The sequence below is a fragment of the Callithrix jacchus genome, chromosome 7, assembly GCF_049354715.1.
Source record: "Callithrix jacchus isolate 240 chromosome 7, calJac240_pri, whole genome shotgun sequence".
Classification (NCBI taxonomy): Eukaryota; Metazoa; Chordata; class Mammalia; order Primates; family Cebidae; genus Callithrix; species Callithrix jacchus.
This window is the reverse complement of record NC_133508.1, coordinates 139,033,073-139,058,842: the sequence shown is the minus strand read 5'-3', so window position 1 is coordinate 139,058,842 and position 25,770 is coordinate 139,033,073. Positions and strand designations below refer to the sequence as shown.

The 25,770-nt window shown below is 36.9% G+C and overlaps 2 protein-coding genes across 8 annotated transcripts in view; both read left to right on the top strand.

Moving 5' to 3' along the window:
* Positions 1-3,647, top strand: part of PRMT6 (protein arginine methyltransferase 6) — a 107,477-nt gene extending 103,830 nt beyond the window's left edge. The window contains exon 5 of the mRNA XM_078332622.1: positions 3,513-3,647. The gene's annotated coding sequence lies outside the window, so the exon portion shown is untranslated. The remainder of the gene's footprint in view (positions 1-3,512) is intronic.
* Positions 1-25,770, top strand: part of NTNG1 (netrin G1) — a 347,271-nt gene that overhangs the window by 4,431 nt on the left and 317,070 nt on the right. For 6 of the 7 annotated variants that reach the window (XM_009001807.5, XM_035252257.3, XM_009001801.5 and 3 more), the window contains exon 2: positions 3,513-4,287. In XM_009001807.5, coding sequence (XP_009000055.2) covers positions 4,042-4,287 — 246 coding nt within the window. In that variant the 5' untranslated portion in view covers positions 3,513-4,041. Of the gene's footprint in view, positions 1-3,512; positions 4,288-25,770 lie in introns of those variants that run through there. The other variant, XM_054236600.2, reaches the window with a different exon arrangement.

Below are 25,770 nucleotides of genomic sequence, written 5' to 3'. Positions count from 1 at the left end.
ATCATTATTACGTCCATGTAATATTTTTGGAGGCTTTTTCTCTGATGAGAGAATGGGCCTGTGAAAATGGTTTCTGCAAAATTAGTCCAAGGTGGAAGGGAATTAGGTGTAGAATGCTGGACAAATACATGCTCTATGTGTGCAAAGCCATTTTATAGCCCATTTCAGTCCGGATCAGTAACATCTATCAACTTGAGGACCATGACATAATTTTATCTTTTTTCATGTTCTGAAAATTCATACACCAGAGGTCTATGGGGTACTCACAACCTGTTAATGGGTGTTCTTATCAAAGAGGACTTCAGATCCCAAGTACAGGTGAGAGCATTATTTGATTACAGTGAGTTCCCAAGGTTTGCAAAGTGAGGAGGTAGAACTGGAGCTGCCCAGAGCTCTACTGAATCTGCTCTTATTTAGGTGATACGGACACCTGAGACAAATTCAAAGGCCATATCACTTCACAGTTAGTTCAGTTATGGGCCAGAAGGGATAGGTTTAGTATATTAAGTGCCCAAATACGTTATTCACTGTCCTTCTCATAATCAGTTTGCTTAGCTATTTGCTGTGATGACTTAGCTTTTAAGAAGCTATTGATAATTTTTAACCTGTTTGAAAGCACAGCAGATAGACACAGTGCCATTAATTAGTTGACGTTAAGGTATAAATAATATTCTATTTTTATATCATTGTATTTTCTTTGAAAACTCCATAATTATGCTTTAATAACAAATTCCTGCTTTTCAGAGGCTGCTTTTCCACTGTATGTCATGGAAGTTCACAGATTTAATTTCTTACTAATTTGAAGTTAAGAGGATTTCCTTTGAAGTGTATGTGACAGTGAAAAGTAAAAAGACCCTGAAATGCATGATACATAATGATAGTACAAATATAAAAATTAGAATGAAATCAAATAATTATGTTAAATAACAGCGTAGTGTCCCTCTGCTCCTGATCTATAATATGCCGTGGTCAATATCTTTTTCTGTGTCAATGGGAGCTCATTAAATGTAAACTCTGCAGACTAACTGAGCCATGCCATATTAGTGCTTGCCAAAGCTTGACATTTTTAATACATTAATAATATGTCTGTAATGTAATGGAAAACTATTAATCACAACTGGTTATGTGCCAGAAATTTAAGCTATAATTGGCTGCTTCTTGTCAGGAATGTCTGCTGCACAGTCCTGCAAGTGCCTAATATTCAAATATCTTGCACTCCTCTGCATTTTTCCTTGTCAGTTCTCTAAATTCGATCAATGGTGTAGTCCATAATTCTGTGTAATGACCATCATTATAATTCTGGTATACTTTAATGAGAATTCGTTATATTGGGATTGCTATTGTGTCAGGAGGTAGCAAAGGGCTCACATACATTTCCTGAGTGTTCAAATTTTTCATGTACAAATGTATGGTCACCCTTTGTTTGGTGGTTGCAGTAATGCGAAATGTGGTTGAGGGGAGCGTAACCGAGAATAAATGCATGAGGAGAATATTATTTATTGGTTAAAATAGACAGTGAAGACTAATCTCAGGAAGCATTCAAATATATATTTAAAATGGTGTTTTGAAAATAATATTAAAGATAAACACACAATGCTCACTCCATTCAAACTCAAAACAGTCAATTCCAGGTCTTCAAGATGATATCATTCTTGATAAATCAATTGCTATGTATTTGAAACTAAAAATTAAAGGCAATAATTTCTGACCTAGTAGATTTTACACTGCTTCCGTTGTAATGCCTACGTCCCCCCACCTCTTGGAAAGTATTTGTTTCCTCTTTTAAAAAGTAGTAAACACAGTTGAAGAATCCATCTCAAAAATGTCGACTTGTATCATTTTAACACCTTCTCAGATTATTAATTGTGAAATTGTTGGATATGTCTGAAAATATCCACTTAAAATTACTAACGAACCTGAAGAAAGCTGTAGTAGCCACAACACATGCTTCTCTGATTTTTTTCTTTTTAGCTTAAGATTTCAAAATGTGCTTTACACAGTATAGTCTTTAGGTTATAAGGAAGAGGCTGATTCAAATCTGTAGTTTATACATGTTTAGACAAACTACTAATTACTGCTTCATAGGAACTCAAATATTCAACACTTTTTCTAATAGAAAATATCACAAATTGCAGCTGTATGATAACATTTTATGAATCGAATATAATGAAAATTGCACTTGCATCCATAAAGCAATTATTATAAATTACTTTGCTATGGAAACACAATTCAACCATCTGTTGGCATTTCATAGTCTCTGTGGCTTAGTTCATTTTAAGATGGTACATTATTTAAATATAATGAATTCCCTTCATAAGATTGTTTGAAGATAGTGAACTTCCATATTTCACCTGTTTAATGTGAATTGAAGGGGTCTATAATAGAATTTTCCAAAACTATAGGCTTTTAAAAAATCCTTTTCGCATTGCTTAAAAATCAATTAATTTTTAGACTATAAATATGAATAATCTAATTTAGAAAATATATTTTTTAATACCTGGTTTTCAAATATTAGCTTTTGTTTAGATTTGGATAGTGATCTCTAAACAGAAAAGGGGCCAGTTAAACTCTCCAATGACTTTTACCCATAGTTATGTAGGGTGCATTATCAGTTAACCAAAAGTACTTTTACACAGTAATTTTTATTTTCTCTTAGAATTAGTGCCATATTATTCTGCTTCATGGCCTGTTAACTCGCCCTCAGCTATTTTTATATGTGCATTTTAAATTGTGCATTTTACAACAGAGCTTTTAGTTTTAAAGCAGATTATAATATTCGCCTTTGGGATAAATTCTCTTCTGTTACAGAAAGTAACGGCAAATGCAGATGTAATGGCTTTAAAAAGATATAAAAATATAGAAAATTCTTATGAAAGGAAATTTTGCTCCTTTGGTTTTCTTTTTGAATTTTTTTTCGGAGAGCCAAGTTATCTTTAGTACTAAACGCAGCTAAACAAAAGATGCTAAACGCTTCAAATATCATGAACAAATCCGCAGGGACTGGCTCATGCCAACAAGGCTGATTTTCACTCCAGCAAACAAAAGCTAAGAGATGTACAAGGAGTTTGGAGATTTTTAGGGTCTCTTTGCCAAGAGACAAAAGGGATATAAGTAGTTGTCATTTCTTTGTCACCCTTATAAAAGCGCTCATTTACCCCATTGTTCTCTTGGAAGATTTTCTAGCATTGCAGTATATGAGAAGTGTTTAAATCTAGCTGCTTGCTCTCAGTTTTGTCAAGATGGAAATATAATTTTTGAAGTGAAAACCTGTAACTTACCTAGAACACACATCTGTCTTTGTTATGGAAGAGTTAAATCCTTCATATCGAAATTCCCCCCTACGAGAATGATTTCCGCGGTTTGCTCATTCTAGCAAAGCAGCTGAGTAAAGGTTAGCCGTATTACACCAATTTGCTTTATATTGCATCAGACCTCCAAAATGTCAACATATTGTACATTTCGTAATACACTGATTCTAGGACAATAACTCTTACTCTTATTGTTTCTAAAAGGGTGTTGGTGCCGGAAGAAAAGAATGATTGATGGGAAACAGACATCGGGCTATAGACACTCATCCTTTTGCTTCAGATACTGATATCTCAGCCTGCCTGAGCATCCCTTGTGAGCTGTGAACATTGAGGACCACTCAGGGTTATCGGATGTACAACGGGAGAGCCATCAGTTTGCTAAATTATTATCTACAATTGGACATCGTTTACAAAAACCAAACTAGACCTGAGTCTAATAGATATGTTCTAGGACAAAGAAAGCTACAAGTTGTTAACGCCTAACACACAAGAATGTTAGGCTTCCACCAAAGTCCTCAATATACCTGAATACGCACAATATCTTAACTCTTCATATTTGGTTTTGGAATCTGCTTTGAGGTCCCATCCTCGTTTTGTTTTGTTTTTTAATATACAGACCTACCTACCCAGATACATATATACATATATGTATATATATGTAAAATAGACAAAGATTGCAGATCATAAAGCAAGCTCTGCTTTGGTTTCCAAGAAGATTACAAAGAATTTAGAGATGTATTTGTCAAGATTCCTGTCGATTCATGCCCTTTGGGTTACAGTGTCCTCAGTGATGCAGCCCTACCCTTTGGTATGGGGACATTATGATGTGTGTAAGACTCAGATTTACACAGAAGAAGGGAAAGTTTGGGATTACATGGCCTGCCAGCCGGAATCCACAGACATGACAAAATATCTGAAAGTGAAACTCGATCCTCCGGATATTACCTGTGGAGACCCTCCTGAGACATTCTGTGCAATGGTGAGGTAACTCTTTTGCATAAAGTATTTCATATCAATAGGGTCTAATCGCATATGCATACAGATGGGTGAGTGTGAAGACAATTCATGCAATAAGTTGAATCTGTAGGTGGCAGATTTGTGTTAACGGGCTAGTTTCTTTCTCAGTGGAGGCTTACACTGCCTAGAATTATAATTTGCACACTGTGATTGATGCCCTGGAAGGAACTTACTTTCTGCTTCCCGGAAAACCAATAGTTTTACTAAGGCAGGTACACTATAATACATATTATAAAATAAAAAGTCCAGTTGAAGGTTAAATTTTACATTGGAGGTTAGAAATATGATGGGGTCGTATCTGTCACGTTAAGGATAAAATGGCAAACCAACTTTCAAAACACAAATGTTTCTTTACATATATATAAGGCCAGGCCTAAATTCCATAGCTCACGGAGAGACTAGGGCTCATAATTATCTCCATCAGAAAGCTGCTATGATTTGGGAGTCCTTGGTTAGGAGACCAGCAAGAAGAAAAGGTACAGGAGGGAGAGACTAAAGCCTGGTAAGAATTTTTTCCAGAAAAATCTTATTTGCCAACTCCCCTCATGTTCAAGGTCATAGTTTTCTATGTATATTTTACAGATGACTTTTGGAACATGGAAAACGTATGTGCTAAAAAGTAAGGGCTCAGCATAGATAAATTCAGATACTCTTTTGATTGGCAAAGTTATAGAATTCATGGTTCTCATGGCTTATGTAAGTCTTTGTTTCTGCATAGAAAGTTAAATATCATTTGAAAGGTAACATTGGGGTAACACATTGAATTTTACGAAAGACATAGCTGACTTTGTTCCTGTAAGTATTAGTAAAGAGGCCGATGATTACAATGGTATACATTAATGTCCTAAAGAGTTCAGATGGTGAGTTCATTTGGTTTATGTTATTTTTTATTATAAGTGGTTTATATTTGATATAAGAACTGCGATCCCATTTCATCTCCAAAAAACAGATACAATTGTATGGCAGACTTTAATAGTATTCTTACCTGACTATATTATCTTGAACCTGGGCCTGGCATTTTCAGGATAGTGAAACTATTAATCAAAGTAGCATCTGTTCACAGTCCCCAGTGAGTTAAATTAGCATAAGATCATCTTAGACCTAGCACTATAAAAAAGGTTTTGTAACAGGAAACAATTTTGAGCAATAAAGAGTGTTTTCACCTAAAAGCTAAGGGCTTGCCATTTTTCAGAAGTGCCTTTGGGGACTGGTTTGAATTATAGTCTAAACCTGATTTTGTGGAGAGTGAGAAAAAAAGCTTGGCTATTAGGTGTCACTGTGACTAAAGTGCCCTGAAAGACTAAATATTTCAAAGAGAGAACCCTTCTCTCTGGGGACAGGTGTGTGCTTTGCAAAGAAGTTGCAGTTTGGAAAGCAGAGACTTCCAGAGAAGGAGTTTATTCATGCACATTAGCAAAACCATAATAAATCAGTAAAGGAGCAGAGACATTTGTGGTGGCTTTATGTGAGGTCTTTAATACTTTCTCATAAAAGGTCAAATATAAGATCTCATTACAAATCCGGATTGCTGTTTGGGCGAAAGGTTGTGTAGTCTTCTGCTTCTTACAGCAGAGGATGAGTTCTGGACCAAGTCTTCATATTATTAAGAGCACTCTATCTCTGTATATTGTTTACATGACACTTGTAACAACATGTCTCTTCTGGAATTGTTTCATAATTTACAGATCTAAGTAAAATACGAAATTTTCTTTCTCAGGGTGCTGTTTTCCCTCTCCTTGGCCCTGTATGATGTTTTCAAGGGGTGATTTGTGGGTGCAGCTTCCCTGATTTGTCTGAGGCCACAGAATGCTTGCTCAGCACTGCTCCTGTCTGTCATGTTGAAGGGTTTACTTGGTGTCTTCAGCATGCCTCTTTCTCCCATCATGAGTGCAAAGGGCATGTTATAGATCTTCCCATGCCTGCCTTTCAGAGGGACATGGTCTAGGGTATTTAAACAAGTCAATTCCTCTCAGTCCACTGGCTAAGTGATGTTAGAGACCAAATGGCAGAAAAGAATTGAAATAATATCCCTCAGCTTTCTCAAATGCAGTAATGTGTATACTTTGCGTGTTCACATGAAACTCTGCAGGGCAGTCTTTAAAAGGCTGCATCTTAGTGTGATGCAGGTATCTGGAAGCCTTGGTGGATGTAAACTTGTCATTGGACAGAATGGTTTTCCAAGGGAGAATGTAAGATTTCTGAAACATTACCTATCAGTGCTTAATTGTATTCCTTAATATGCATATGATTGACATAACAAATTTAGTAATCTATCTTTTAAATATACATCTTGGGACTATTTGTATGCATATCATATACGATGTCAGTGGTAGTGGCTTAATATAGCAACACTTCCTCTCTGCAGTGTTAGATGCTCCATAAAACTCCTTAGTGTAAGGATTCCTGACACAAGGTTGGGAAACTGTTTCAGGATGCTGTCATAGCAAACCTGTTTAGCTACTCCTTAGCCCAGGGTCTAATAGGGATCCATAAAGTTATTTGTGTTATGACTTACGTGTTCTCCCTTCCTTGACATTTGCATCCATACCTGCTCCCTCAGAGTCGTTATGGCCTATTACATCAGGGGAGCTGCCACATAAGCACAGCCACTGCTTAGCCCCTATATGTAAATGCTCGGGCAAAATGGTTTCAGTAATCACTTGTTCAGCTAGTGACACCCTTATTAGCTGTGGCTATAGCTGTTCTGAGTTCTGAGGGAAAATGTAGTCAGGGAAATACCTATAATTCCCAGGACCGATTTCTTTAATATAAAGTTGACGTTCATTGGCATTGCATTAAGAGTCCGTGTTGCTGCTTTTTTCATTGGCCTCATCGTTATACGCCAGTGACTGTCAACGAATGTTGTATTTGTTTTAATATAGAGGAAAATTTCAGGAAAAAAAGGAGCATATGGATTCCATTTAACAATAGATCTCTGCTTATTAACCTGGATGCCATACTTAATTAATCGTCAATGTCAAGCACTTTAAAATTGTTCTGTATTAATTATACCAGTATTTATAAACATTAGTTTTTCAGGAGAGCTCTGCCATTTCTATTAATCATAGTGGATGAGGAAGGGGAATGTGCATATATGTACATATATACATATATACAGAAATTGTGTATATTGAAAACCATACATTTTCTTTTTAATTTGATATATTCCTTTTGAGTTGATGATGGCTAAAGAAAATCTCTGTTTTCATCAATGGGGAAGAATCTGAAGGGAAGATAGGGGTTAACCGCTTTTTTTAGGCTGGGATAACACATTTGAATAGATCCTATCTTTTCAGCCACACTGAAAGCTTCAGGTGGCAGAGCTTTATGGGGAAACACAGATCATCTAGTGACTACGGTTTGTTTCAATTTGCATAAAGAGCAGAGAGGATGATCTGAACATATGTGTAAAGCTGAAGTGTCAACACAAAGCGATGACTTGTTCTTTGTGTTTAGACAAACTTAGCTGTCACATCTTCCCTCACACCCAGTGGCTTAAAAATGGCAAAATTATCTGCAATTATCTCTAGCCTGCAGCTAATTTTTGGGATAAGTTAAACAGACGCTTTGAAAAGAAGCCTACAGACGGAAGAACTCATGTGTGTTTGTACAATTTATGGCACAGAAGTGCTGATGACTGTGGAAATGGAAGCCCTTGAGTGCTGCTATGGATTTCAGAGCCAATCAAAACTAAATTAGGAAACAAAGATTATTAAAAAGTCTTCTGTGCATGTAATTTTGGCATAATATTATAAGGTGGACATTAAATGTTTCCCTTGGAGATACTCAGCATCATTAATGCAGCATGCCTTTAATTACAAGTAGACTCACATTACTAAAAAATTGGAGAAAATCAAATACTCTGAGATATAGTTAGCAATAACCTCATTATGTTTACGGAAATAATTAAGAGAAAAGGCATAATTTTTCTAAATAAAATGTCAGAATTGGAAATGAAAATGGATTTTCCTTGGGAAATTTACTAATGTGTGCCTGTGCTCTCAATAGGCATTTATTCAAGTACCTTAACAGGTCTATTAATGATCATTCCATATTGTGCTATTTCTAGATAGACTTCTATTATGAAAAAACCTCTAATTATTATAAGCACTGTGGATAGAGCATGTTTCATTATGTTCACATGGGATTTACAGAAGTGTTAGAAAGCCTCTGTGTTTTGTGGTTTTAAAGGAACCCTGAGAAATGTGTGACTTGGTAACTCGCAGTCTCAGGGCTATCTGTAACTTCAACTTCTGACTTACCTTTGGCTCAGGTTGCCATCTGGTGGCTATCAGGTGGCCCTTGAGAAATTAATTTCATAAACTCAATTACATTTTTGAGGACATGTAATTAATATCAATTTTCCAAAAACTGGAAATGACATTAACTTATATAATAATCAAATAATCTTAAAAATGCACTTCATTCACATGAAACATAATTCAATAAATGAATGATTTTTAATAACAGTGACATCTTTCATTTGAACTGATTTATCCCTTAATTATGCCAAATGGAATTTTTTAAAACCTTCAGTTCTTTAATTATTAACAGTTGATTGTTATTAGTTCATTATTTAGACTTATTTCTTAGAAAAGTTTAACTCATGTTTGGAATGAATTAAGTTCCAAGGAAATCAGTCTTTCGGATGTATCACTATATCAAGTATTTCCTTCTTGAGGAGCCTACAATAGCTCCTTACTGTGTACTGCATCAAGCCTAAAGTACTCTACCTGTTTTTGAATTTGGGTGCATGCAGCTTATTGCCCACTACTTCTAATCAGGACTCTATAGCCTCTCCAGGGGCTGGCAATCTGATTGGAAGGGGACAACTGGATTTGGCTTGAAGATGCATGGCTTGTCGGGAAGGTCTCAGGAGGGAACTGATGAAGATTATGGCGAAGGTCACAAAACCTAAAGCCACCTTGTGTCATTTATTGCCCCAGATAGTGTGAGTAAGTGCTCTTGGTTGAGCTAATGCCTCACAAACATGACTGTAAACTGTTGTGTGCAGAGTGAAGTGAACAGAGCATTCAGCACGTGCAAAACCTAGAGGTGGTGGTAATAACCAAAGTCAAATGATAGATGGTCATTGAGGCCCAAGGAAGTCGAGTTTGAGCAAAATTAACACAAAGTAGTGTGTATTCAGAGGGTAGAAGAACGGAGAAATAAGACCAGCACTAAGAATTTAAAGGTGAAATATTGTTTTGCAACATGTCAAAGGGCCACCTGGAAACTACCATCTGGTAGCCAAATGCCTAATATTAAAGTGTCAGAAAAGGAGAGGAAAAAAGGCTGGGTTGGCCGAGTGTGGTGGCTGATGCCTGTAATCCCAGCTCTTTGAGGGGCTGAAGTGGGTGGATGTCTTGAGTCTAGGAGTTCAAGACCAGCCTGAGCACCATAAGGAAACCCCATCTCTACAAAAAATATAGAAATTAGCCAGTCTTTGAGACAAGCACCTGTAGTCCCAGCTACTTGGGAGGCTGCGGTGGGAGGATGTCTTGAGCCCAGGAGGTCAAGGCTGCAGTGAACCAAGATCACACCACTTCACAACAGCCTCGCCAACAGAGCATGACACTGTCTCAAAAGAAAAATACTGGGTGGAGTAGATGGTGGCACAGTTTTTTAATGACTGCCTGGTGGCCTGGTTAATGGTAGACTTCTTATATCTGGCAGATACAGTCAGGATGAAAGAGAAACAAAAATGATAACCTGATACATATTTATCAGGTTGAATTTTATATATATATATATATATTTAAGAGATATCAGAGTATATTGAGTAAAACAAACATGGCCTATCTACCTGGAACTCCCATTTCACATTCAGATTAGGGGAAACATTTAACCTAATGCAAAGATGCAAGATTTTTAAAGGTGAAACATGAGACCTCAAAATAATGAGTGCTTTGTGGTGGAATTCTTTGTTACCTCCTTCAGTCCCCCAGGAGATAACCTTGTCTGCTCTTAATCTAGAGGATCATCACTTGCAAAGTGTGAAAAGCATTGTCCTAAAACACCTGTCTCTCTGTACTGTTTTGAAGTCTCATGGGTATATTCTCCAGAATTTTGGAAGGCTTGCTCTGCTTTTCTTTGATTTTTGTTTTGTTTTGTGTTTAACATGGGCTTTAGGCTGGTCTCTAGATCCTCTGATTTTGAGGACTAGCTTTATCACCAAGAAGTCCCTCACCTCATGTTACCTCCTGTCTCTACAAGGACAAGCAAAAGACATGACTTTTGTTTGGCATGGTCCATGCTCTTGCCTGCTTACTCTGATGCTACCCATCTTTCAATGTCTAGCTCAAGTTAGTTTTTCTGTACACCTCTTGCCAATTTCAGGTTATATCACCCTTTTGACTTTTTAACTCCTGTTAAATCTCTCTCTCTCTCTCTCTCTCGATACACACACACATGCACGCGTGTATACACGCACACACAGACTCACACACGCACATATATACAGCCCAGGAGGTCAAGGCTACAGTGAGCAAAGATCACACCACAGCACAACAGCCTGGGCAACAGAGCAAGACCCTGTTTCAAACAACAGAAAGACTGGGTGTCTTTTTACAAGGTATATATATGTATATAGACACACATGCATATACCTAGAGAGAGAGAAACCATGTTATTGGATGGTTATTAGACAAGGAATTAGATCCTCATCAATACTGCACCTTATATTCTTACATTTTCTTCTGCTATGAGGCTTTAGCAAATAAATAAGGATATGGAGTTTAATAAAAAGAATAAGTTATGTGCATCTCTATCTAATTAGACATACAGAGTAGCCACCACTGCCTGTGTACTTGACTGTACTCCACCATTCAGCACATTAGATCTTATTGATTTACCCACACACATTTGTTTCATATGTTTACTGTACTCTGACTCTTTAAGTGGGTCACTACTTTTTAAGTGGAATGACAGGTGAGCGAGCCTATCATTAGCAAAATGCATGGTAGAAATTCACCGAAGACTGTATATTATATCGTTTTTTATTCCTCATAGCATTTAACTAACTCCTAGGCAGCAAATAAATGATAACATTGTTCTAGCTAATTAATTAATTTGAATATGATAAAGTCATGGACCACATAATGATGTTTTGGTAAGTGAGGAACCATTTATACTACAGTGGTTTCATAAGATTAAAATGCTGTATTTTTACTGTAACTTTTTCTATGTTTAGATAGATTTAGATTCCTAAATACTTAACCCTGTGGTACAGTTGCCTACAGTATTCAGTATAGTGACATGCCGTACAGGCTTGTAGCCTAGGAGCAATAGGCTACACCATATAGCCTAGGTGTGTGTAGTGGGCTATACCATCGAGATGTGTGCTAGTATACTCTGTGATGCTCACACAACAAGATCACCTAACAACACATTTCTCAAAATGTATCCCTGTTGTAAAGTGACACATGACTGTATTTGATTGCCGTAATGTTTTCTATTTCCTAAACACATGTGTCATGAATCGAATGTTTTCCTCTGCAAATTAAGAGAAAAATAATAAAATTTAGCTACTGTACCTGGGCAGCTTATGATGCTTTCAAAAGAGAAATGGTAGAGGCAAAATCTACTCTGAACTCAGATACAGAAATCTGTCTTTCTCTAGACTATCTATGAGGAACATTTTCTATTTCTAATTAAATATGGGAGGTTAGATATGTGAGAAAAGAAGAATCTGTTTAGATAAAGAAGACTATCCTGGTGCATGTTTAATCCAGAATTATAACCAGTGGGAAAAACAATGAAAATAACAGCCAGATATCAAGGTGGAAAGGCAATTATATGAAATATTGTATAGCCACATAAGAGAATATGTATAGCTATTAAAGTCATATTTCTGAAGAATAGATAATGACAAAAGTAAATGTGGAAAACATAGTAGTACATTTTTTTAAAAGAATGATATGGCCAAATGATTTCCATGTTGTATATGTTTTTAGGATGGTGAGCTCATTGTATTGTATTTCACTGCGGCTAAAAAGGTAGGGCTACATTCCTGTGTGGTCAGGGATGGAACTGCCCTCGAATGTACACTCCTTGTCAGTCGTGGGGAACGAGGAGTCAGAATACTCAGGCACATCCCTCTCTCTGGTCATTGCTCTCTTCTGCCTATGCTTCTGGAGGTAGAAGGAAAATAGCTTTGACCACACAGTGTTAAGCGAAGTCAGGAGATCTCTTTGGAAGCAATAAGCTGAAGATGAGTAAATTACACCTTGTAAACTATACCTGTGGCTTTAAAATTTGCTTTAAATCGATCCACAGTGAGAAATAGATTTTATGTCGGAACACAGTAAACACACACTTATCCCCATACACAGCCAAAACAAAAGCTTCACAAAACAGAGCTTGCACTTCCTATGAGTTGTGGCCTCTGGTATTTTTTTCTTCCATTATATTCTTTTCTCTTATTTAACAACGAATTGAAAATTAGATACTGATTATGATCCACAAAGTATATATGGCATTGTTTTTGAAACTTGAATAAGTAGAAAAATACTGTACCAAACATTACATAATTTCCTTTTTTAAATTCAACATGAAGTTTTGAGATAAACTGTTGTATAGTATTCTGCCATATGAATATTTCTTCAGCCAGCCTTCCGTTCCTAGGCATTTAGGTTTTTTGGATTTTACACTTTAAGGTTCTTGATTGGCGTTGTCAAATTGTCCACCAGAAAGATAGTTAACAATTTATATTTCTACCAGCATGTTATGAAAATATGCTAGTCATTACATCCTCATCAATACTGCACCTTGTGTTCTTACATTTTCTTCTACTATAAGGCCTTAGCAAATAAATGAAGATATGGGCTTTAACCAAAAGAATAATGACAAAATTATCTTATATCTGTTCTCTGTTTTCCTAAGGTTATAATTTTTTTAAATTTGAGATTGATATAGGGACGTATTTGAAGGTAAAAATGGCATTTCATTTTTTAAAGACGCATTTATTGAGAGGGTTGATTTTTAATATGTTTCTTAGCTATTTAATTTTTTTTATTATTATACTTTAAGTTGTGGGATATATGTGCAGAACGTGCAGGTTTGTTATATAGGTATACACTTGCCATGGTGGTTTGCTGCACCCATCAACCTGTCATCTACATTAGGTATTTCTCCCAATGCTATCCCTCCCCTAGCTCCCCACCCCCAAACAAGCCCCACTGTGTGATGTTCCCCACCCTGTGTCCATGTGTTCTCATTATTCAACACCCACTTATGAGTGAGAATATGTGGTGCTTGGTTTTCTGTTCCTGTTAGTTTGCTGAGGATGATAGTTTCCAGCTTCATTCATGTCCCTTCAAAGGATGTGAACTCATCCTTTTTTATGGCTGTATAGTATTCCATGGTGTATATATGCCACATTTTCTTTATCCAGTCTATCACTGATGGGCATTTGAATTGGTTCCAAGTCTTTGCTATTGTGAACAGTGCTGCAATAAACATATGTGCGCATGTATCTTATGTGGCCAACAAACATGGAAAAAAGCTCATCATCACTGGTCATTAGAGAAATGCAAATCAATAACACAGTGAGATACAATCTCATGCCAGTTAGAATGGCAATCATTAAAAAGTCAGGAAACAGCAGATGCAGGAGAAGATGTAGAGGAATAGGAACACTTTTATACTGTTGGTGGGAGTGTAAATTAATTCAACCATTATGGAAGACAGTGTGGCGATTCCTCAAGGATCTAGAACCAGCTCTACCATTTGACACAGCAATCTCATTACTGGGTATATACACAAAGGATTATAAATCATTCTACTATAAATTTCTTTATTTCTAACCGTAAGAGTTTTAACTCCTTTGTACTTTTTGCCTTTCTTTTTTAAAATTTAAATATTTAATTTAAATACTTATTTATATATATGTAATAGTTGGACCTTTTACAAAAACTCAATCTTCTGTCAGTGTAATCAGTTCAAAATATGAATGTCCTTTTTGCCATAAGAACAGATATCATTTCAGAGACTTTTCCACACTCTTCATTTTGTGGAAACGTTATGTGTTTCTGCACTGGATTTTGGTGGCAGAGACATAATCTTGAGGCTGGGAAAGATGTATCTGAGCGCCTCCTTCTGTCTTTTGTTCCTATGATAAGAACTTAGTAACGTTGTCATTTACTCTTAGGCATGGATCCTTTCCACTTAGAATCAGTTCCTTTGAAAAAAGTTGAATCCTGAAACGTATTCCTTATATAAAACTGCTGGTGTAAAATCTGCTTTGGTTTTAATTCACCAGATCAATGTGCAGGCTGGTTTTTTGTGTACCATTAAAAAATTTCAGAATTTCTTTTCTTACGAAAGGGGGAAATGATGAAATTTATTTCATAAGCATAATATTGGAAAGAACTTACTGAGATCGGCAGGTTGTAAATTTTTTCTCCTCTTGCTAGAATAGACATGCATATAGTATCTATTCCATGAAAATTAAAGATGTGAGCTGAGGAAGAAACCAGAATTGGTTTTCACTCTTTGACCTACTTTGAAGCTGACTTCTAAAATATTAAATGAAGAATTGAACTAAGTGTTGCTCCAGTGCAAAGAAATAGCCCTTTTGTTTCAGAAAGTTGATGTCCATTGAGAGTCCAGCGGCTGACGTGATCACGCGGTCATGACTGCACAATAATTTTTCACCATCCCAGATGACGTTGTGTTACTTTCCTGTTGCTCCCTTTCCTTCTTGGAAATGATAAAATGACGAATTCAAATATACTTCCAAACAATTTCTAAGCATGGTCTGGAAAGTAATCTTGTGTTTCAGCAATGTCGTCAGGGTTCCTCCATAGTGATTTGTATGAAGGAAGAAATTACAAACTGGTAGAGAAGATTAGACAAGTGTAGGGAAGATGAAGCCTGCTGAAAAGTTAAAAGACTGTTCAAGAAAAAGAATTCTATATTTCAAAGAAAGATATTTTAGTGTGTGCCTAGATGCCAGAAGACATGAATGTGGGATGTGTAAAACTATAAATTGTCTGCCAGATATGGAGAGCTGAGACTTGTAGGTCATGTGAAGGTTATATCAAAGGACCTCAATTTTTTTGAAAATGACATTCAAAATTTTTGGATTCCTTTGTGGGTCAGAGTAGACAGAGGTCATTCCTACTGTGGACCATCTGCAAGCTCTCTCAAGAGAGAACAGAATCCAATGTGTGTGGTCTGCATAAGTTACAGAAGAGGATGTGTGCATGACACAGAGAAAATGAGTTGGTGGCCAGTATGCTAATCTGAGGTTGGTTGTTGATGCCTGGACCACTCAAGATGGGTTCTTTCGAAGTTTAGACAGACTAATCTTATATGAGGTGTTAGGGAGCATACTCATCAATGTGCCTACTATCTGGCTCAGAATTATGTTCTATTTAGCCATCATGGGAGACAGTGCTTTTATAGTGCTGAGCAGGGTGTGATGCATATAGGAGTAGTTACATGCTTGTTAAACTGAATTCGTGTTATTGTTTTACAAATAATATTTGTAGCTGATATTTATGAAGAACTTACATGGTGTTATGCATTGCACTGAAAATTTGGACTGTGTTGAGTTTTATAATCCTCAATCCTGTCTTACCCTTATTCAGTACAGTAATTGAAGCATGAGGTTAAATAATTATTCTAAGTAAGTGGTGCAAACAGGATATAAACCCAGACACTCTGATACCTATGTTCTACTCTTTTTTTTTTTTTGTTTTTGTTTTTTTTTGAGACGAAGTTTCGCTCTTGTTACCCAGGCTGGAGTGCAATGGCGCGATCTCGGCTCACCGCAACCTCCGCCTCCTGGGTTCAGGCAATTCTCCTGCCTCAGCCTCCTGAGTAGCTGGGATTACAGGCACGCGCCACCACGCCCAGCTAATTTTTTGTATTTTTAGTAGAGACGAGGTTTCACCATGTTGACCAGGATGGTCTCGATCTCTTGACCTCGTGATCCACGGCCTCGGCCTCCCAAAGTGCTGGGATTACGGGCTTGAGCCACCGCTCCCGGCCTCTACTCTTAAACTATTCTATTCCCCACTAATTTTATTCGTAGCATGTAGAATAAAACCATGGTGAAAATCTTTTTTAAAAAATCACATTTATGATTTGCGCTATGAGCTACAAAACTATGATTTTGTTATTTAAAAAGCTTTTTATCTGAAATTCCCTCAGAAAATTGAATTCTGTAAATAGAGTGTATAGAAGGTTGAAAATACATGTTACGTGATGAGTGTCTTCATTCAGGGCTAAGTGAACTGATCAACAGTGTTTGTTTCCATTCTTGCTTTCTTTTCCATTAACGTGTTCATATAAATGGAAATAAGCTGTTAGAAATCATAGAGAGCAGGGTACATATTGTATTCATCATGTAAAAAGCAGAATAATAAGTCAGCAACTGTTGGCTAGTTAACAAAATCATATCCTTGTGGGTGAGGTGTTGAGAAAAGTAGTGAGTGTGATGCTTTTGTTTTGTTTTCGGCTTTTTACAGTATCAATAACAACTGTTATCATATAGCCAACTGCCTACATGCTGTCTGCACTTGGATGTCTAGTAGGCAGTTGAAACTTAACGTGTTTATTATAGAACTCTTGATTCCTTCTTCCTAAATCTATTCTGCCTCTAGTATTTCCCATATCTGTAAATGGCAACTTACATTCATCTAGCTGCTGGAGATGAAAAAATCTAAGACTCCTCCTTAACTCCCTTATAGCCCTCACAACACGTATCAGCAAGTGCTGTTAGCAAAATCGTCAAGATACATTGCAAATCCAACCACTTTTCACCTTCTCCACTGCTAACAGCCACGGTTCAAACAGCTTTGTCTCTAGGCTAGACTCCTGCAGTGTCTCCTAACTGGTCTCCCTGCTCCCCACTTTTATCCTACTATCAAAATCATTTATATAATATGTAATATAAATTATTAAAAAGCAGAAACATTGTTTATAATATAATAATATATATGTGTGTATAATTTTAAAAATTTCAGCCAGTCTGGCCCTTTCCTTGTTCAGTTTTTCTCGTAACTTTTAGTTCATTCAATATCATATCTCAACCCTTACTACTGCCTGCAAATATCTATCTGATCTGGTGCCTGCATGGCTCTCTGACCTCCGCTCTCATTGCTCCCGCTTTGCTCAGTCCTCTCTAGCTGCACCCTCTTGCTGTTCCTTCTAAGCTTATTCCTGCTTCTTTGCTTGGATCTGCATTTTCAATATCTTCCTACAGTTTTTTTTTTTTTTCCTACCTTTTATTCAGGTCTCCACTTAGAAAACCTTCTCAAAGGGGCGTATCTGACCACCGTATTGAAAATGTGTCTTTTGAATTTTTTATCGGGGTGATAGTAAAAATATTTACAAACTGAGATAGCACAAACACCGACCAATCAGAAGAGATGTCAGTGGTTTTATTCCTTACAGGCCAACTTCTGACCATCAGACTATAACTCATATCTAATAGATTATATATTTGCTCATTTATTTGTATGTCTTTTCCCCTCTGGAATACAAGCTCCAAAGGGTAGGAACTGTGTCTTGTAGTGCCCATAATAGAGCTTCATAAACATTTGTTGAATGAATGAATGAACCATTAAACAGAAACATATTAGTTTGATCATAACATTCATATCAAAGATTATTGCTCTGATAGACACAAGGTCTTAGGGGTATTGGCTATACTGGAGGCCCTTCATCTTTTAAAGGTCCTTAATGCTGAAGAAAATTATAAAACTTTTATTTTTCAATTAAAAAATATTTCAAGGTACGTAAACAGTATGATAAAGACATGTGCAACCAGTACTTATAGGCCCGGCTCTCATGCCTGTAATCTCAGCACTTTGGGAGCCCGAGACAGGAGGATCACTTGAGGTCAGAAGTTTGAGACCAGCCTGGCCAAGATGGCAAAACCCCTCTACTAGAAATACAAAAGTGAGCCAGGTGTAAGAGTGTGCACCTATAATTCCAGCCACTCGGGAGGCTGAGGCAGTGGTTGCAATGAGTTGGGATTGTGCCACTGCACTCCAACCTGAGTGACAAAGTGAACTGTTCCCCCCCACCAAAAGAAAGAAAAAGAAAAAACACCAAAAACTTCCACCACTTATAATTAATAGTGATAACATTATATTGTTTTTAGAATTAAAAAAAAAAAGACATCACTGATGGAGTTGAAATAATCTTTGTCCCTATTTCTCTAAGAGGAAATCTTGAATTGGTGTGTTTCTTTCTGGTCCATGTTTTTATGCTTTTACACCTGGCTTATGTGTTCAAAAATATATAGTTTTGATTTTGGACTTTTTAAAATGTTACCATACTGAAAAACAAAAACTATTCTGTAACTTGCTTTGTCATTCTACATTATATTGGTAAATTACCCATTTGATTTATATGATCACATTCATGTTAATACTATATGTATGCATATATGCATATTTCATTGTATAAATATATCACTCATTAATGGAAATTTAGGAAGTTTCTTTTTTATTTTGACTTTTTGCAAGTATGAGCCACTCTACAAGAAAGATCCTTGTACCAAACTCTTGGTGTATATGAGCAAGTTTTACTTTGTTTTCCCCAAGGCATGCACCCCAAAGCCAATGTGTTGGGCTGTAGAGTACGAACATTTTCGTTAAATGTGGTGGCATTACTCTGAATTCCTACCGGCAGATTATAAGTATTCTCCTTAGTAAGTTTTGTTTTGTCTTGTTTATTGATATGCCTCCTCTTGTTATGTAATTAATATATTAGGAAATCACGTTTCTCTTATTTCCTTAGTTGTCAGGAATAGACTTTATGATCTAAGTAACCACAATTAACTTAGGAGTTTTGATAAAACCCTATGTATTATGGCTCTTAATCTCTCATTTTTGTTTTAATTATTTAATAGTAAACCACTTGGAAGTTGTATAAGCATCACCAATAAATATTTAGAATGGCGAGTCCACATAAAGAAGCATGAAATTTGGAGAAATAAACATTGAGCTATAAACTATGAGCAAACTTGTTTGACTAGAACTTTACACAGGGGGCAACACATTTTCTGAGTGGCACCTTACATCTGGCCACCCGAACTGAAAGATCTACTCTGACCTATACAATTTATATAAAAGTCCCTCTTGAAAAATTGTTTTTAATACTTAGCCATATATAATTTTCCCCAAATTTACTGTCTTCATTACTAGACTCTAGCGATGGCCTTATAGTGCTTTTAAACTGGAAGTCTTCTTGCTTACTTTGCAAGATGATATATAAATATTGTATCATCCATCACTGGAATAACTTGTCTCCTAGATGAAAACCTGAGAGTGATATGTAGCTGTAATAAATTTGGACAGCGAGGGAAGGGTTCTATTTCCAATTAAAACCACAGCCAGGAAATTTTCATTTAGACTGACAACGGAAGTAGATCAGTACACATTTTGTACAACTTCTTGTTTGTTGAGGGGGATTTGGAGGCTCTTTTTCAAATTTTTTAATTTTTACTTTTGAGACGGAGTCTAGCTTGTTTCCCAAGCTGGAGTGCAGTGGCGCAATCTCGGCTCATTGCAACCTCCACCTCCCAGGTTCAAGCAATTCTCCAGACTCAGACTCCCGAGTAGCTGGGCTTACAGGTGCCCGCCACCACGCCCAGCTAATTTTGGTTTCACTGTGTTGGCCAGGCTGGTCTTGAACTCCTGATCTTGTGATCTGCCCACCTCAGCCTCCCAAAGTGCTGGGATTACAAGCATGAGCCACCGTGCCTGGCTGGGCTCTTTTAAGAATAGCAATGATAAGTCTTTACGTTTCTTTATGACCTCATAAGAGAGAGCCAATTGTCTCTTCATGAAAGGAAGTTTTTGGGATCAAGAGTTGTCTGGGTTTTTAGACATTTAGAGTCAGGGGTTCTGAAGTGCCATGTCTAACATGGGGAAGTGCATGCCTTTATGGATATTTTATTTGGATTTAAAGAGGTCTGAAGGTTCAAGGTGCACCTCAGTCAAGTTATTTTACTTCTTCTGAAAAATAATAAGATGATGTACTTAACACAGTGCCTGGCATATAAGAAGGGCTCAATAAATATTAATTGTCTTAATCATTGTCATTATCATTTATGTTGCTAAAAGCTACAGGTCCTTCTGATTCTTATTTTCTGCTTTGAAGGAATCATCTGAAGGTTCTCCTATTACTTTCTGTTTCTGAGAAGTGTCTGGCTTTCCTGGATGTTACAAATGGCAGCTAGTAGCTACCTGCTTGTGAGGTGCAGGCTCCAAGTAAGGCATTTAAAATCAAAATAATTTCACAACTGTGATTTTAAATTAAATATGTTCTAAATAACACAGAGTTAAAATAATCACTCATGGATACAATGACATTTGCACTGAGATTATATTGGCTCAGTGTTTTAACAACTACGTTAAAAATGTCTATGAACAATATAATAACTTCCTGAAAACAAAGAAAGCTAACAAAATAAATAACTGCAAATAAATTAAAGCTCCTTTTATTAATGACATATTGGAATAGGCTCAATTGTTAGCTCTCATAAAGGCATAGGAAGTGATAGAAATTCCTTCTGCATGGGAAATGGAACTGCTAGGTTCTCAATCAATTATTTTGGCTGACATATCATCCGTGTTATCTCCTTCCTCAAAAGCATCCAATGCATTTCCACCACACTGCTAATCAACAAAACAAAACGTTATTAGGTGAAACTTTAGCTCCATAATTTCTACTTACTCCAACTGCATTTTTTACTTCACAGTGTGTTCGATTAGAGACACCAACAAGTTGCATTATCAAGATGACTGTGAATTAGAAAGAGGTGCAATTTCCTTCCAATACATGTAGCTTTGTACTATGGGCTAAGGAGGGGAGAGCAGGCTGGATCTCATCCTCCACCTCTAGCTCGGTTGGCCTTCCTTGTGTTGGTCATAAGCATTATGCAGGCTTCACAATTATAACTTGATCTTATGCAGGACTCACTGCATTCTGGAGTGAGCATCATAAAAGGTGAAAAAGCTGTTGTAATCTATACAGAAACTTTATTCATGTGACATTGAGTGATAAAAGTAACAAGTGTTCCTAATTTAACTTACTGAGCACCGATTATGTGCAAGGTACTAAGCTAGAGGTACAAAAGTGTACAAAACGGATTTATTTCTTAAACTCTTGGAGCTCATGGCAAAGGCAGGGAGAAATACTTAACTAAGTACACCCGTAACTACTACTATGATAAACACTTTAAAGAAGAAATCTAAGTTCCTATGAAAGTATGTAATGCTTACGGTGTTAGGAAAGTGAAGACCATTGTTCTCAAGGGAAATCTGAACGTTGTCAAATGCTAGATTTCTGCAGTGATGGTTTTGGTTTTGCTTCTGCATTCTTACTTTATTATTAACATTCCTGCATTAAAATAGCTTTGCTGTGTCACAAGATGAAGAATTCCTAACTCCTTTTTGTCACTGAAACTATGTTTTTAAGTTAATTAAATTGCAAGTTTTGGCCGGGCGCAGTGGCTCACGCCTGTAATCCCAGCACTTTGGGAGGCCGAGGCGGGTGGATAACAAGGTCAAGAGATCGAGACCATCCTGGTCAACATGGTGAAACCCCGTCTCTACTAAAAATACAAAAAATTAGCTGGGCACGGTGGCGCGTGCCTGTAATCACAGCTACTCTGGAGGCTGAGGCAGGAGAATTGCCTGAACCCAGGAGGCGGAGGTTGCGGTGAGCCGAGATTGGGCCATTGCACTCCAGCCTGGGTAACAAGAGCGAAACTCCGTCTCAAAAAAAAAAAAAAAAAAATTGCAAGTTTTCATAGCAATGCAACTGCCCTGTTGTAGCAGGTAATTCTCCTTAACACTGTACTTACCATTTCATTTTGTAATTATTATTTACTAGTCTGCCCCCACATCAAGATTGTAAGCTCCTTGAGGACAGAAATGAAGCTGTGTCTACTATTGTATCCCTGGCAATTAAGTATAGTGCCTGATACATAGTGAGCCCTTAATGTCTAACCATGGAATGAAGAATCCTTCTATCTGTCTGCTTTTTCTAAATTTCTGCTCTCCACTTTCATGCTTTCATTTTAATTATTGTCCCTCAATAATCTTTTCTGCTACTTTTTTCTGATTTCCACTGACTTTGCCATTATTTATGATATCAGAGTAACCTCATGAAGAATCTGGCAGAAGGTGATCCTTGGGGATGTTTTGCAGGAGTATTTAATGGTTTCTCTCCATTATCAATTTATTAATTGGTGTTCCCTAAGTGTCCTCTAAACAGTTAGCTCAGTTCTGCATGTGCTTATGAAATTCCTTGCTCTGTAGAGCCCTGTGCTGGGCATAATGGGAGATAACAGTGACAGACTGGCCTCTGTCTTCAAGAAGCTTTATAAAGTAAATAATTATTTACAAAGATGAAACAAATACTATGCCAGCACTGCATATACAGAGCAATGGGAACATAGAAGCAATTCATTGCAAACTCAGAGGGATCAATGATAGCTTCATAAAACCAGAAGTCCTTCGAGTTAAGCTTCAAGAAAAAAGTAGACTAAGATGGAAGAAGAAATAGAAGGACATTCTTGCTTAAGGAAACTGCAAAGTCTTGTCTTTTGCTTCTCTTTTAAAATAAGCTTCCTTGGTAGATTTAGCTCAACAGTAACAAATGTTACAATTGTTCTATCCCTGAATTAATCTAAATCCTGCTCAGCTCTCCTCATGTTTTCCAATACATAATACAGTATCGGCATTTCTTTTTGAGACGGAGTTTCGCTCTTGTTACCCAGGCTGGAGTGCAATGCCGCGATCTCGGCTCACCTCAACCTCCGCTTCCTGGGTTCAGGCAATTCTCCTGCCTCAGCCTCCCGAGTAGCTGGGATTACAGGCACGCGCCACCATGCCCAGCTAATTTTTTGTATTTTTAGTAGAGTCGGGGTTTCAACATGTTGACCAGGATGGTCTCGATCTCTTGACCTCGTTATCTGCCCGCCTCGGCCTCCCAAAGTGCTGGGATAATACTTGGCTTCTTCTCTCTATAATCTATCAGTCTTTAAATGCAATAATTTATTTATTTGCACAGTTGTTTGCACAGTTATCTGCACAATCTTTAAATGCAATAATGAAGGTACTTTATAAAATGCAAAGTACTAGATAAAATAAGAGGAAAATGGTATAATTTTGTATCTATTTTCTTCCTATTTTATCCAGTACTTTGCATTTTATTATGGTAATTTGGATTACCATAATTCTTATTTTGTATTTACTTGCAAGCTCAATGATCATAAATCATAAGCACTTAACAGAAAATATAAAGATCCAATTCAGGGCCAGGCGCGGTGGCTCAAGCCTATAATCCCAGCACTTTGGGAGGCCGAGGCGGGTGGATCACGAGGTCGAGAGATCGAGACCATCCTGGTCAACATCGTGAAACCCCGTCTCTACTAAAAATACAAAAAATTAGCTGGGCATGGTTGTGCGTGCCTGTAATCCCAGCTACTCGGGAGGCTGAGGCAGGAGAATTGCCTGAACCTAGGAGGCGGAGGTTGCGGTGAGCCGAGATCGCACCATTGCACTCCAGCCTGGGTAACAAGAGCGAAACTCCGTCTCAAAAAAAAAAAAAAAATCCAATTCAAAATATAGTTATAAATGCCTAATCAAGTAATTTTGGACAAGTTACTTACTTAAACTTTCTGGGTTTCGGGACTTCTTTTACATTTGTGGTGTGTGTGTGTGTGTGTGTGTGTGTGTGTAGATGGAAGCAATTAACTGTGACCAAAAATACAAAAACAAGTCACTCTTAATAACATACCAGACCCTTGGATTGACCCAGGCCTTTGCTCATCAAAAATTTTTCTAGAGATATGAGACTTACATAATTGAGATATACAATAATACATAACAATAGAAGGGTAAATACCAAAGTCAATGTTGCTGTCATTAAGTACCATGAGCTGAAGTGTTCTTATTTAGAGATGGGCATAGTCAGAAGGATCACAATGACATAGAACTCAGATACGAGCAACTTATCCTGCTCTAGGTCATGATCTCTGACATTCAGGGGGCCTTCTGTAATCTCAGCCCAAACCTCAGGTTTCCCTCCTGTTGTGAAATATTGATTCAAGACTATGTGACAGTTTCAGTGGTATATTGGACTATTGGTTTTACCGTTGTTTTCCAGTAAGAAACATTTATAAAATTGCTTAAGTTCCATTTTATTTGATTTGCTCTGCAATGTTCCAGAACAAATCTTCATAACTCCATGAGACTCCCTACAGTCATTCTTAGAGGCATGAATTTATTCATGTTCACAGAGAACTTTCTTCTAGAAGAATCCATTTGTAATGACAGAACATTGGTATTACCTTTTCTCCAGTTTATTAATAGTTGGGATAATATATATTCTATATAATTTATTATCAGCATAAAAATTTCTAAAGTGCCTGAAGTTCAAGACTCATGTTTTTATACTAATAATTTGTGTAATTATTAGTACAAATATTAAAATAATTTGTATTTTTATATTTGTGTGAAAATTTAAATATGGTTTTATGTATCTTTAGTCATGTTAATACTAATATATAGGTAAAGGCCCCATTTGAACAATAAGGAAACTGAGGTGAAGAGGTTAAATGACTTGCTGTAAGTCACAGTAACTAATAAAAAAATAGCTGTGGGATGACTGGATATCATTAAGGTTATAATAATTAATTTTTATGGAGCATATTACACCAGGCACTAAGTGCCTAACATGTATTAATATAATCTTTAAATGTAAGCTTGAGTAGATGGTAGATTTAGAAAATATAAAAATATTGCCCTTGAGTTTTCCAGTTTTTGTAAAGCCATTCTTTCTTTTTCTCATGCATATATGGTTCGTTACTTAAGTAAGCATTCGGAAAACAAAGCAAAAGTTTACAGTCATTATTGATGCTTCTTACCCTGGGTTGTCATAAGGCTTATGAAAGACTGCAGAAATAATGCTAGAACAGACTCCTCTGGGCACTACAGGATCAGAGGCATTAGGCTGTTGTCAAATTGATACCAGAAAAGAACTTTGAGATCCCAGAAGGAAAAACACTCTGTAATTTCACATTATAACTAATGGGAGCATTACTTTGAAACAAGATTATTCATGTATTCATAGCCTGAAATGAGCAAGACAGTAAGTGTCACTCTACCACCCTCCCTCCCCCCACTCCCCTTATTTCCTTCCTTCCTTCTTTCTCTTTTTCTTCTCTAAGGAAGTCCATAATCAGCACAGGAAATCGCTGGTAAAGTCCTCATTTTCACTTTAGAATGATGTCAAAAAACAGCCTTAGCAACTAGAGTCTAATAAAAACAATTTCAAGATGCTGTAAAATGATGTCTATGATTAGTTATTAATCTATGAAGATACTACATCTAGAAGATTATTTTTCTGATATATACATCTTATTTATTTTGAATATTCTGGCCAGTCTCAAACATTTCTCTCTCTCAGTAGA